This window comes from Pristiophorus japonicus, chromosome 4 (assembly GCF_044704955.1).
Source record: "Pristiophorus japonicus isolate sPriJap1 chromosome 4, sPriJap1.hap1, whole genome shotgun sequence".
NCBI lineage: Eukaryota > Metazoa > Chordata > Chondrichthyes > Pristiophoridae > Pristiophorus > Pristiophorus japonicus.
Window position 1 is genome coordinate 193,188,913 of NC_091980.1, and position 12,289 is coordinate 193,201,201.

At 42.4% G+C, this 12,289-nt stretch overlaps 2 protein-coding genes across 4 annotated transcripts in view; one reads left to right on the top strand and one right to left on the bottom strand.

Annotated features, from left to right (window-relative positions):
- The window catches only part of zfyve26 (zinc finger, FYVE domain containing 26), a 121,248-nt gene extending 112,238 nt beyond the window's left edge, over positions 1 to 9,010 (top strand). For all 3 annotated transcript variants that reach the window (XM_070878970.1, XM_070878971.1, XM_070878972.1), the window contains exons 41-42: positions 507 to 557; positions 4,027 to 9,010. In XM_070878970.1, coding sequence (XP_070735071.1) covers positions 507 to 557; positions 4,027 to 4,230 — 255 coding nt within the window. In that variant the 3' untranslated portion in view covers positions 4,231 to 9,010. The remainder of the gene's footprint in view (positions 1 to 506; positions 558 to 4,026) is intronic.
- Positions 9,011 to 10,575: 1,565 nt separating this feature from the next.
- The window catches only part of rdh12 (retinol dehydrogenase 12), a 64,956-nt gene continuing 63,242 nt past the window's right edge, over positions 10,576 to 12,289 (bottom strand). Inside the window, exon 7 of the mRNA XM_070878974.1 lies at positions 10,576 to 11,263. Coding sequence (XP_070735075.1) covers positions 11,161 to 11,263 — 103 coding nt within the window. The 3' untranslated portion in view covers positions 10,576 to 11,160. The remainder of the gene's footprint in view (positions 11,264 to 12,289) is intronic.

The following is a 12,289-nucleotide window of genomic DNA, read 5'->3' on the forward strand; positions in this document are numbered from 1 at the left end:
ATACTCTATTGAGATTATGCAGGTCACTGCTTTATAAACTGTTTTATTCCCCTTCCCTCTCCCTTGGAGAAGCTCTGGGTGCTCATATCTTAAGCTCAGGCACTCCACACATGGGTAATTGCAAGGTTCTGCCTGACCACTCGGGTCTTGTCGCATGTCATGTACTCTGTGCCTCTTCGTGTCAATTGTTAACGGTCAATGCTTTTGTAAGCCATGCACTTGTTGGCATTTTGTTGAAGGTTTATTCCTATTGAATGGCGGAGCAGGCTCGAGGGGCCAAATGGCCTACTCCTGTTCCTATTTCTTATGTTCTTGAATAACACAAAACCAGTTAAGTTGTTGGTGAAATAAATATCTACTGAGTAATTTGCCATCAAGTATGCTCAGTTGTAGTAATACCACAAATTCTGTGTGATGTTAATAGAAATCTACTGTGTGTGACTTGGGTGAGTTGATACCCTCAGAAATGTATCCACAGATTGATTAATTAATTCATCTCTTTGCAGTCAAAAGAACTGGAGAAACTGATTCTTGAAATGAAGAAAGATGAAAATAAGGTAAGCAAGTATTGGAAATAAGCTGAAACTTGTCTGTCACATATAAAAGTAACTTTTGGAACTTGCCGACAGCTATCCAAGTTGGAAGGTAGGCTAACTCTTGGTTCAGCAAATGTAACCAGTCACCAGTTGAACTGTACGGATTTGAAGATCCTAGGTTCCGTCACCTAAATGCTTCTCCATTTACTACAGTATTCACGACCTCAAACAGGCTACATTGACGACAGCGAATAATAGAAACAAATCTCTCTGCATGGCAAGCAACAAAATAATCATAAATCGAGTCATACCGTAACATATTTGTACACAAAACGTCCAAACATTTGTTAGGAAACTAAATCCAGGTGAAAAATAGATTTGTGTTTTCTCTGCCAAGTCCCCCGCGGCCCCTTCTTCCCATGTATTTGATATTTTACAATTGACCTCCATGCCACTGAGTTTGAACCTGTCAATCAGGGTTCTGTCCCTGCGGTAGCACTGCAACAGCCCTAACCGAGGCCACAAATTACATCCTCTGTTAATGTGACCACGATGCATTATCCCTCCTCGACCTAACTTCAGCCTTTGACGTGGTCGGCAACGCCGTTCCTCCTATCTAACTCAGTGCGATTGCCCTCCCTTGGTTCCTCTATTACTTAACCAATCCAGCAATGGTTTCTCTTCCTCGCCCTGTACCCTTAGCTCTAGAGTCCTCCAAAGATCTATCCTTGGCCCCTCCTCTTCCTTATCTACATGCTACCCCTTGCCGAATTCATTCGCAGACATGGGGTCAACTTCCACAGGTACGCTGATGACACCCAGCTCTACCTCTCCACCACCTCTCTCAACCTGTCCACTGCCTCTGTGTTATCTGGCTGTGTGTTGTTTGTTCAACATCCAGTCTTGGATGAGCTGCAGTTTTCTCCACAAACATTTGGATGACGAAAGCTATCTGTCACAAACTTCGTAGCCTCGCCACTGATACCATATTCCTCCCTGGTCATTGTATCAGGTTGAACCAGACTGTTTGTGACCTTCGTGTCCTATTTGACCATAAACTGAGCTTCTGACTTGACATCCTCGCCGTCACAAAGGCCACCTACTTCCACCTTCATACCACCCGCCTCAAAACATCTGCTGAAAGCCTCAACTGTGTCTCAACCTCCATACTCTGCTATCCCGATGGTCTGCTAGTCAGTCTTCCATTCTTTTCCCTCCATAAAATTTAGCTGATTCATAACTCTGCTTATTGTAACCTATCCAGCTCTAAGTCCCTCTGACACATCAAACCTGTCTGATGACTGACATTGGTTCCCTGTCCCTCAACATCGCAAATGTAAAATCATTGTTCTTGTGTTTTAATCGCTTCATAGCTTTCTCTATTTATATAATTTGCGCCAATCCTAAAAACCTCCTGCCCCCTCCCAAACTCTCTGTCTTTTGGCATGTTATGCAATCCCTTCCTTTGTGCCACCGTTGGCAGTCATGCCTTCAGCCATATAGGCCCCATGGTCTGGAATACCCTCCCTAAACCCCTTGCCCTCTCCACCTCCCTCTCTTTTAAGACCATCCTTCAAATCCACCTCTTTGACCAAACTTTAATATCTCCATCTTTGTCTCAATGTTCAGTTTTGTCTGATTATGACTCTGTGGAATGGGTTACTACCTTAAAAGTTCAATTCAAATGAAAATTATTGCTGTTATATTATTAAAGGAAAAAATTGTCCCGGGTTTCTGCTCGTGAGGTTATCCTTTGATCCCTGCTGGAAGTGTTCATGTTTATATGTCACATTGCTTGTCAATACTCTCTTTAAGCTCGCTCATGAATAATAGCCACTTTTCTGAGTTATTGACAGACACTTTGAACCAGTGAAAGTGTGCCCTAGTAAAGTGTTAATGCTTGGGGAAGGGAAGTTTGGCTGAGGAGAAATAAAACTGCTAGCTGAGGTGCTCTTGCTGAGAGCCAGCACGGGCTCGACGGGCCGAATGACCTTCTACCGTGCTGTATGATTCTGTACTTCCCATCTAGATTCAGTTTAATTCCAAATGTCTGGATATTTTGTGTAAAAATGTAACTTGTTTCTTTCTGTGTTATTGTTTGACCATGTTTATGATTACTTGCTGCTTGTAATGTAAGGAGATTTGCATTTACTTTCACTGCTCTTAATGTGACCATTGTTTACAGTCATGAGTGAAAGCTGTAGGAATAATGGATTAGGATTCAGAATTGTGTGAGATGACTAATTTGGTTCTTGGTTCATCCTGCATGGACTAATTCAGTTAAGAGACAACCATTTCATTCTTGGCTCCCTCCATAGATGTTGAAGACTGAACAAGTTACAGTTTAGCCACTTTTCTGCAGCAGCCTCGGAAAGTGAAATATCTCCACCGTTCTCTACTGCATTTAGCTTTGCAACAGTTTTCCTGTAAACTGGCTGCACTGTGCATGTGCAGACTCGCATATTTTGGCTTGTGCACGTTTGCGCAGTAATTACATAATGTAGAAGACTCAGTAAAACGTGGGTCTTCCTTGCCCTTGGAGAGGTCAAAAGTATAATTGAAGAGATCGGTCTTTAAAATGCTGTCAAAAGTAGCAAGGAGGGACGTTATGACTGAAGGAGCAGAGAGCAAAAAGTCAGCTAGTGTTGAATGGGTGGAGGGTATATGAAGGGACATAAAGCTGGAGTGGATTGCAGAGCTTGGAAAGGACAAGGCTGTGGAGGGATTTGAAGGTGAGGAAGAGAATCTTACACAATTCATTGGGTGACAGGGAGCCAGTGGCGCTTGCTGGCAGTGTAAGTGAGGTTTCATAATCCAATTTGAAATCCTGGACTAAGTGAGGGTGAACGGGTCTCATTGAGGTAGAGCTCAATGCATGGTCAGAGGAGGAAGACTTCCAACATAGTTCTGGTGGTTTTTGATGAAGAGCCTTCCGGATGACTTATCGGAGAGGTTCGGATAGAGATTGTTGGAGACATTGAGCCTCCAACTATTAAAGATGTGGATTACCATATTAATAATTTCTGCAGCCTGTCCTATAGAGATGCTTGGGCAATCGCAAAACCAATTCACAGATCTGCTTCACATCCACATCCCTATAACACATACTGATAACTTCAGTGATTATTTAACTTTATCACTACACAAAGCACACAGTAAATGATCTCATTCAATAAAAATTGCAAAATATTGCTGAATTAATGCCTTAATGAATTGAAGTTATTTTTCCCTTTTGGAAAGTGTTATACTTTTGATAAGAGAAATCTTCACAATTTGCAATATTTGACAAATCAAGTACTATACAGCACCATAATAAAATAAGCTCTATAAATTTCTTCCTGGGAGGAAGCCAGCAATTAAAATTGGTGAACTATACCTGGCAGAACTACTAGTACGCTTTGGAAAAAACTCCATGTATAATTTCTATAAAAGTTTGATCTGTGCGTTCCAGAGGCTATCTTGTAACTTAAAGTTCTGATTGTATCCACAGATTAAAGCTTTCATGTTGTGTAATAAGTACCGCTCTGCCTATTTGGTTGCTGTGAAGCTTGAACCGGTGCAAGCAGTGCATATTGTACGGGAAGTGTTGGAGGCTGCTGAAAGAGCAGAGGATGAACTCATACCGAAGATTTGTAGGGACTGGCTGAAATCACACCAGCCTAAGACTTTGCCGCAAAAAACCCACAGCAAGTAATCTGGAAGGAGAGTGAAGATACACAGGATCATAATTGCTACCTCAAGAAAATTAGCCATGAAATATTATTAGATTCAACAAAAAAAGAGAATGAAGTCTCAAAATATCTTTGGCCAATCATGGGTATAGCAGTATAATTTTGTTATGTTACCTGATGAAATCCTGTGTTTTTTTTGTATTTTTAAAGTTTATTGTTGGAGCAGTTCTGATTCTGGACTTGTTCCAAGTTAACTCACCAGCAAACTGTTGGCTCCCTTCAGACAGGAGTTGCCTACACCCAGCCAATGTGACAGCATAATAGCTGGTTCCGTGTTAGCAGAGCTTTAAATGAGTGCACATTACTAACAGTCCTGATTTGTGAGAGGTGTGATTTAATTCGAGTGCAGCCTACCTGGGTTACTAATTGGGGTTAAGTTGAACCCAGTTTCATGTCCTGTTTTGCTGTTGGTGCTTGTAATCGCAAAGCCTGATCTCTGGTTAATCTGACTAATCTTATGGCGCTGATTTAGCCAGTTCATATTTACAGAAAATCTGAAGTTTCAGTACCAAAACCGCTGTGAATTGATGCAGTTTCCACTGTAACATGAGCTTGAGCGGAGAAGCAGTTTCCAAATTCCATCAAATAAATTTGCTGTGTTCACCGTTTGGGCTGTGAACCTTGTCTCTTTCCCTCCCCCCCCCCCCCCCCGTCTAAGTTGCTAAGCAAAGATTCACAAATTTCAGTATGACAGCCACGTATTTATTTCACTGTTGTTTTCAAAATGATTAAATTGTCATGATTCCTGCTGCCACCAGTCAACAGCTTGTGAAATCTACTTGCACCCTCATTACTGACTGTTATAGAGGTGAACAATGTTTCTCCCCATCTTCCTTTTCCATCAATTTCTCTTCTCCCCCATTGCTTTTCTTAAAAGACAGTGACTCCTTACTGTGCACAGTTCCATGGGTGCCTGTAGCCCTCTGGTTCCTCACATAATTGCCCCATTCTTGTTCTGTGGCCTGAGATGATGAGTGCCAGCAGACTGCAGGTTGAACCTCCCTTATCTGGAACCCTCAGGACCTAGCCTGTTCTGGATAAGGGATTTTTCCGGACGTGGGTGGTCATATTAAATTGGATGGTGCAGGTACTGAGCAAGGGAATATCGGGGCTGGGAGTGCGCAGAGAGATCATTGGGGGGTGGGGGCTGTGGATCGCGAGATCAGGCCAGCGATTGCGGGAGTCGGCAGCGAGGAAGGACTTCAATTTATTCATGTCGGAGTTCTGTGCATGCGCCGCTTGGTGGTCGAGGGGTGGTTCTGGATAAGGGAGTTCTGGATAAGGGCGGTTCAACCTGTATTCCACTTTGGGGCCGTCAGTTTGCACATGACCCTGTCCTCACATCATCTCCACACGTCGAAGAGAAGTCACTGAATGGCAGTCAGGAGCAAAAACCCTGGCTATTTCCCTCCTCCTCCTCTTCCTCACCCAAATTCAGTGGTGCTGAGATTAATTGTAGAGCTTCACATCTGCCAGCCAGGCTGTGATCAGCTAGTTCAGCACAAACCTGAGATATTCCTGCCCATACAAAAAATACCACATCACTATCTGTCATTAAATGGGTTTGGAGGTTAACTTGTTATTCATATTCAAGTTATTCATATACTGGAGTTATTTTTGGAAGTAATTTGGATATAAAGACAATTGTATGGTTATGGAGCTGTTAACTTGAGATCAAATAGAAATACAAGGACAAGTTCCTTTGTATTTTAAGTAAGTAGCTAAAATCCTGTGAGCAGATTCAAGTGCAAAGGAATTTTAAGTACAAATGTGTACATACTTCTCCATTTCAAAAAGTATATATTTTTAAATACTAAGCTCAGTTTTCCGATAGTATTGGTATTTTACAATTTGTAACATCCTGATCAGATGCACTTGGATAAATAATGACACTGCAGCCATTTGCGTGACATGTTCATGAAATGGACTTGTCATAGTGCAAAAGCATAACAGTGATTCACTTTTCAGAATATAGCCAACTGTCACAACAAATCACTGCAATAAGTCAGTACAGATAATTGGCACCAGAGTCCAAATATTTGCGAGACAAAGGTGTGTCTTGTTTATCCCTTTCAGGAGTTGGGAGAGAAATAACTTCAGGATACTTAGGGAATGGTGTCACCTTAGCCACTTTTAACTGTTCACATTCCATAGTGAAAGTTTGATGCTGTACTTCTGATGCCAGATATGCTGACTTTATGTCAGTGGCAACATTTTATAAAAGTGCATCTTCAAATTTTCATGCGAATTATTTTAACCGCAGTTATGCTAAACTCTTAAGATCGAAATAATGTCTTTTTGTTTTCTAGTTAAGGGCTGATTGAATACATTTAAAAATGATAGTTTGTCTCTGCACAAATACTGCAACCTAAAATGTCACACAAAATCTGTATTAATGGAATATATCTATAAAAATAAGAGGGAAGTAGGAGGTGACCATATGTATGTTAGGTAGTCAGCCCAAAACCAACTGATCTGTAATTCATGTGATGACCATATAATTCAGGCACCACCTTTTCCTTTCCCAATGTAATGCTTTTTTCCGCTTTCATAGAGATGCCTTATTTTTATAATGTATACAATTTAGATTTTTATATTTGGAAGTTTTAAATTCAGAGGAACTTTATTCAGAGTCGTTGGTGTAATGAGCATCACATCAGTCTTGTAAAAGTTATTCTGTAAGAAAATTACACTGGTGATATGACTGATAAGAATGTTGCATTGTGCAGTTACTCGTGTTAGAATTCATTAATAGTGGATCCTCTATAGTGCAATGTATGATAATGCTTGTAAATATTACAATTGACAAATGTGGTAATGATACAAGACTGTAAATATGCTTAATAATACTGGTATCACATGTTGCAATTATTGTATTTAGAATGGGACAGGGCTGCAATCGCAATAAATATGAAAAATATTGTTATCGGGCCTAAACCGAAATCTCATTCTGCTTATAGACATATCTAGGACATTAAATAAGTGGCATAGTGAAGTGCTGTGCAGTATGAGATAATGCTTTTAACAATATTGTAAGTGCCATTCCTCATGGGAAGCTGTAACTATTGCTGATGTGCTAAACTGCTTTAACACCTTTCTTCATTTTGAAATCCAAACTGCTGTGCAATGAGGTTCTTTATTCAATGGAGTCCTTGTATTGCCCTACTCCATTTTCATCACGAAATACATGCCTGTCACAAAAAGAGGAGCTTTACAACAAACCTTTAATTAGAGTTAAAAATTTAGCAAATTGCACAGAATAAGAAACCCCCCAAGAATGCAGCAGGTTTTGAAGTTAGAAATAAACTAGATTAAATGTATATGATTAAACAATTCAGATTATCTGGGTAGGCAGTTAAGTCTGTATGTGTGTGGAATTGGACACAGTAGATACCACTTGTAGGTTTCATCATGAGATCAAGCTCATGCAACTTATTTGGAGACGAATTCATTCTCTTAATCCTAGTCCTATTGATATCTTGCTATGGTCTGAGGTTGAGTTGAGCATACATTGAAATTGATCTGCTAGAAAAGGTTGTTCTATGTTGCAGTTTATTGCAATGTTGAATTATTTATGTACAAGAAATAGTTTGCTGTTTTAAAATTGTGATGGTTAAATTATTAACCGGTATGATGACCAGGTTCCATTGCAGTTTCAGTAGATTTTGTTTTCAAATGTATTTAATGGTACACAAGTGAAAACAATGCTACCTGGTCTGCACAGGGTGCAGCTATCAATGCCCTGGAGCCCTAGTACTTGATGGATATCTAGATCTGTCGTCTCCGATGTTTAGAAATAATCAACAAGAAGCAACATGAAAATCATGTTGGATTTTTATTACTAACTGAGCAACTTATACTAAAACATTTTCTTCTCATTTCCTACCTGCCTCCCCGCTCCACCTTCAACAAGAGCTTTTTTGTGACACAGACTTCAGTTCTGCAGTATGGAAACAGCTAAGAGGCTGGCACTTCCCTCCCCGGAGAAATGAGTCACTCTCTGTTTAAGCCTTTAAGAATTAAAATGTTAAAGGTTCCTTGCAGCAGAAATGCTCATGTTTATTTTGGTGTGCCAAAGTTAACAGATATGTAGTTAGAAGATAAAGGTTCAATTGGGCTGTTTAGGGAGTGGGGTATTGAACATTTCACTCTTGGGTACATTTTATGACCATTGTTGTAATTCAATGTGTCCATACAAGACTAGTATTAAAATCTGCACAACTATCTTAAAAAAAAAGCACAAGATATTTTTCAGTATTAGGAGCATCATAATTGTTAAAAGAACAGATCTTGCCCAAACAATTTGAAATTAACTGGCCTGCACATTAAAGTTTGTAGCTAACATCATGATATTTAAAAGGTAGATGCATATTTCAGAAGTTGAGCAGATTTTATTCTGACAATTTTGGATTGGGGCATAGCAGACTTATTGTGAGGACTTCATGTGTGAAAGACTATGCAAAGAAGTTTATCGTTGATTTGTTTAATATCATTATGCAACATTTGAATAAACTGCATGTTTTGTTTTACTGTAGGGCATTAGCTTCTATGATTGGTTGCAGAATTGCACTGTAAAAAGCACTTTAAATTGTACAACTACTCAGCTTTAATGGGAATTAATGTTAAATGCCAAATAAGTTTGTCTAACCTTTATGAAACTTGTCTACTGGAAACTGGTCTTAATTTTAAGAGAAGCTCCTGATCTTTTAATAATTGTGAATGTTTGTAATCTGGAGCTAAAATAGCATACAACTTGAATATTTTCAGTTTTTCCTCAATTAGTAAACTTTGTCTATCAAAATTACAACTTTATGCATCAGTGACTATTTTTGGAATTTCAAATCACAATTGTTATGACTAATATAAATGTTTAATTGTCAATATATGATTGTGGTTAATATGTTAAATGCATTGATTCCAATTTGTATATTTATGGTGCTTTACTTGGATCTTAGATTTGCACCTTTCGGGCTGGATTTTTGGCTTTGCCGTTTTCAGGTGAAAACGGAGGCGGGGTGAGAAATTTACCGCCCGATTAACATTTGTGCTTTGTGGAGCAACTTTTGTCATTTGGGCCTTGCGCCTGGTACGCAGTACAAAGGGAGGCATTCTACTAGTTTTGCGGTGCAAAAACAGGAACCTCGGCAACTTTAGTGCAGGGTTGGGAGCGCTCCAAAAGGCCTTGGGAGGGAGAAAAAAAAATTCACAAAAACAATTCACAAACACATTGCCAACCAACACCCTTACCATATAAATCGCTGCAAAAATATAAAAAATTAAAAACTTTAATATACTTTTTTTGCAGGGCTGCACCGCTGTGTTTTCCCTGGCCGTCATCGTGGGGTGCGTTTCGCAGCGTACGGGTCAGGTGAGACTCGAAACTCGTAGCGATGTCGCAATACGAGCCGTTGTACACCCGGTGCAACTCTCCCCGGCGGTGCTTCTAAGCGCCGCCACAAAAACCGACCCGAGGATCACTCCCGGACGCAAAACAGCTGACCGCCCCATTTTTCACCGCGGAGGGTCAAAACCCGGTCGCAAACGACCCGAAAATCCAGCCCCAGGTCTATTAAAATATCTAGATTGATGTACAGATGTGCTTCACCACAATCTGCTAGGAGGTGGGTTAGAATCGTACAGCACAGCAGGGAACCATTCAGCCCATCGTGTCTGTGACAGCTCTTTCAAAGAGCAATCCAGTTAGTTCCACTCTCCTGCTCGTTTCTCATAGCCCTGCAATTTTTTCTTTAAGTATTTATCCAATTCCCGTGCTGATGTTTGTCAGCGGACATCAGATGAAGAATGTTAATTATCAGTATGAAACACTTCTGGTTTATGTGTATCAATTGATACCTCTGACAGGTGGGGGTGGGGGTGCTGGGATTTCACCACTTTCAGTATCAGAGGCATGTAATCCACATCCTACCACTTCCAGTGAAGGGTATTAGTTCACAGCACATAATGAGTTAAACATTAATTTCACTCCAGTCTTGAAATTACTCTGCAAATGCATGTTCGTTTGGCCTGAGCTTTTAAAAAGTTGTCCTAGTTAGGTGGCATGGACAGTATCGAGTGGGTTCAGTGCCCTGAATCCCGCCCCACAAGCTTCCACTCGCCAACAATGCACCTCTTAAATAGCAATAATATGCTGACAATTTACATGTTCACTCATACCCGAGTGACTAAAATCCAGCGATTGGGAATATCATTGTTGAAGGAGTTTTGGAAAAATGAATGTTTTAAAGGCACGTGCTAATCTTAACATGTACTGTTTCTAATAAATAGAAAATAAGAAAAGAGACCAATGATTCTTTTGGCTGTATCCAATGGATCAGTTATATATTGAGTTACTCTATGAACAACTGAACAATAATTGCAACAGAAATTACAGGTGCAACCGATGTTTCAAATTACACCAACTTTTTATTTCCCCACTTTAACCCTTTTGTACGACGTTTACCCCTCATTTAGCATATAAAAACATGAACCAAGTTTCTAATCCATAGAACAATGCTGGTCATTATGTTTCAGCACTGTACAGTAAAGATGAGTTGCAACAGTTAATGAATCATCAAAGCTTTTACAACACAATAATGTGTTTAGATTTTGACAAAGTATCTGGGCACCGAGTCCAAAAATCTTGATAACCATTCTAAAATGGCCAAAATCATATTTGAAACCTGTATGGCTGTAGCAGGTTCCACTTGCTATATAGGTTGCTGTTTGGATCGGTGCAGTGATCAACTTCAGAAATATGTCAACTTGATCAACAAAAAGTTGCACATTCCTGATTATTTTTATAGCAGCTGCCAAAGTAGTTACAGAAAGAAATCCATCTTCAGTCTGCCTCTTTTGCGTTTTTGACTAACTCCCATTTTCATCTTTCGAGGAATTCAATCCCACCGAATTTCCAAAAGTTTGCAGCTGACATCCCACAACTTCCTGGCTGTTTCATCGTTCCTACCTTGAGGTGCCACAAATGCAGGGCTGCAGTCACTGAGAAGAAAACCAAACATACCTCATGATGTAAATGGAAACACGAAGGGGAGGGGGATATCATTACTAAACTAATGAGATCAGGATTCGGTTTTTGAAGGGACAACCCATTTAATTTTACAGTGTAACTGTGCGGCACATTTATTGAGACACATCTCTTCTCCACCCCCTTCCTCCCCACGCTCCCCCTTCCCCCCCTCCCTTCCCCCCTCCCCTTTCCCCCCCTCCCTCCCACCCTCCCTCCCCCTCCCTCCTCTTCCCCCCTCCCCCTCCCCCCTCTTCCCCCCCCCTCACTCCTCTTCCCCCTCCCTCCCTCTCTCATCCCCCTCCCCCTCCCTCCCCCTCCCCCTCCCTCCCCCTCCCTCCCCTCCTCTCTCCTCCCCCCCCTCTCCCTTCCCCCCCATCCCTCTCTCTCCCCCCTCCCCATCCCTCCCTCTTTCTCACCCCCTCCTCCCTCTTCCCCCCCCTCCCTCTTCCCCCCCCCCTCCCTCTTCCCCCCCCCCTCCCTCCCCTCTTCCCCCCCCCCCTCCCTCCCTCTTCCCCCCCCCTCCCTCCCTCTTCCCCCCCCCTCCCTCCCTCTTCCCCCCCCCTCCCTCCCTCTTCCCCCCCCCTTCCCTCCCTCTTCCCCCCCTCCCTCCCTCTTCCCCCCCCCCTCCCTCCCTCTTCCCCCCCCCTCCCTCCCTCTTCCCCCCCCCCTCCTCCCTCTTCCCCCCCTCCCCTCTTCCCCCCATCCCTCCCTCCCTCCCTCCCCCATCCCTCCCTCCCCCATCCCTCCCCTCCCTCCCTCTTCCCCCCCTCCCTCTTCCTCCCTTCCCCCCCCTCCCTCTTCCTCCCTTCCCCCCTCCCCCTCTTCCCCCCTCCCTCCCTCTCTCCTCCCCCTCCCTCCCTCTCTCCTCCCCCCTCCCTCCCTCTCTCCTCCCCCTCCCTCCCTCTCTCCTCCCCCCTCCCTCCCTCTCTCCTCCCCCCTCCCTCCCTCTCTCCTCCCCCCTCCCTCCCTCTCCTCCTCTCTCCTCCCCCCTCCCCCCC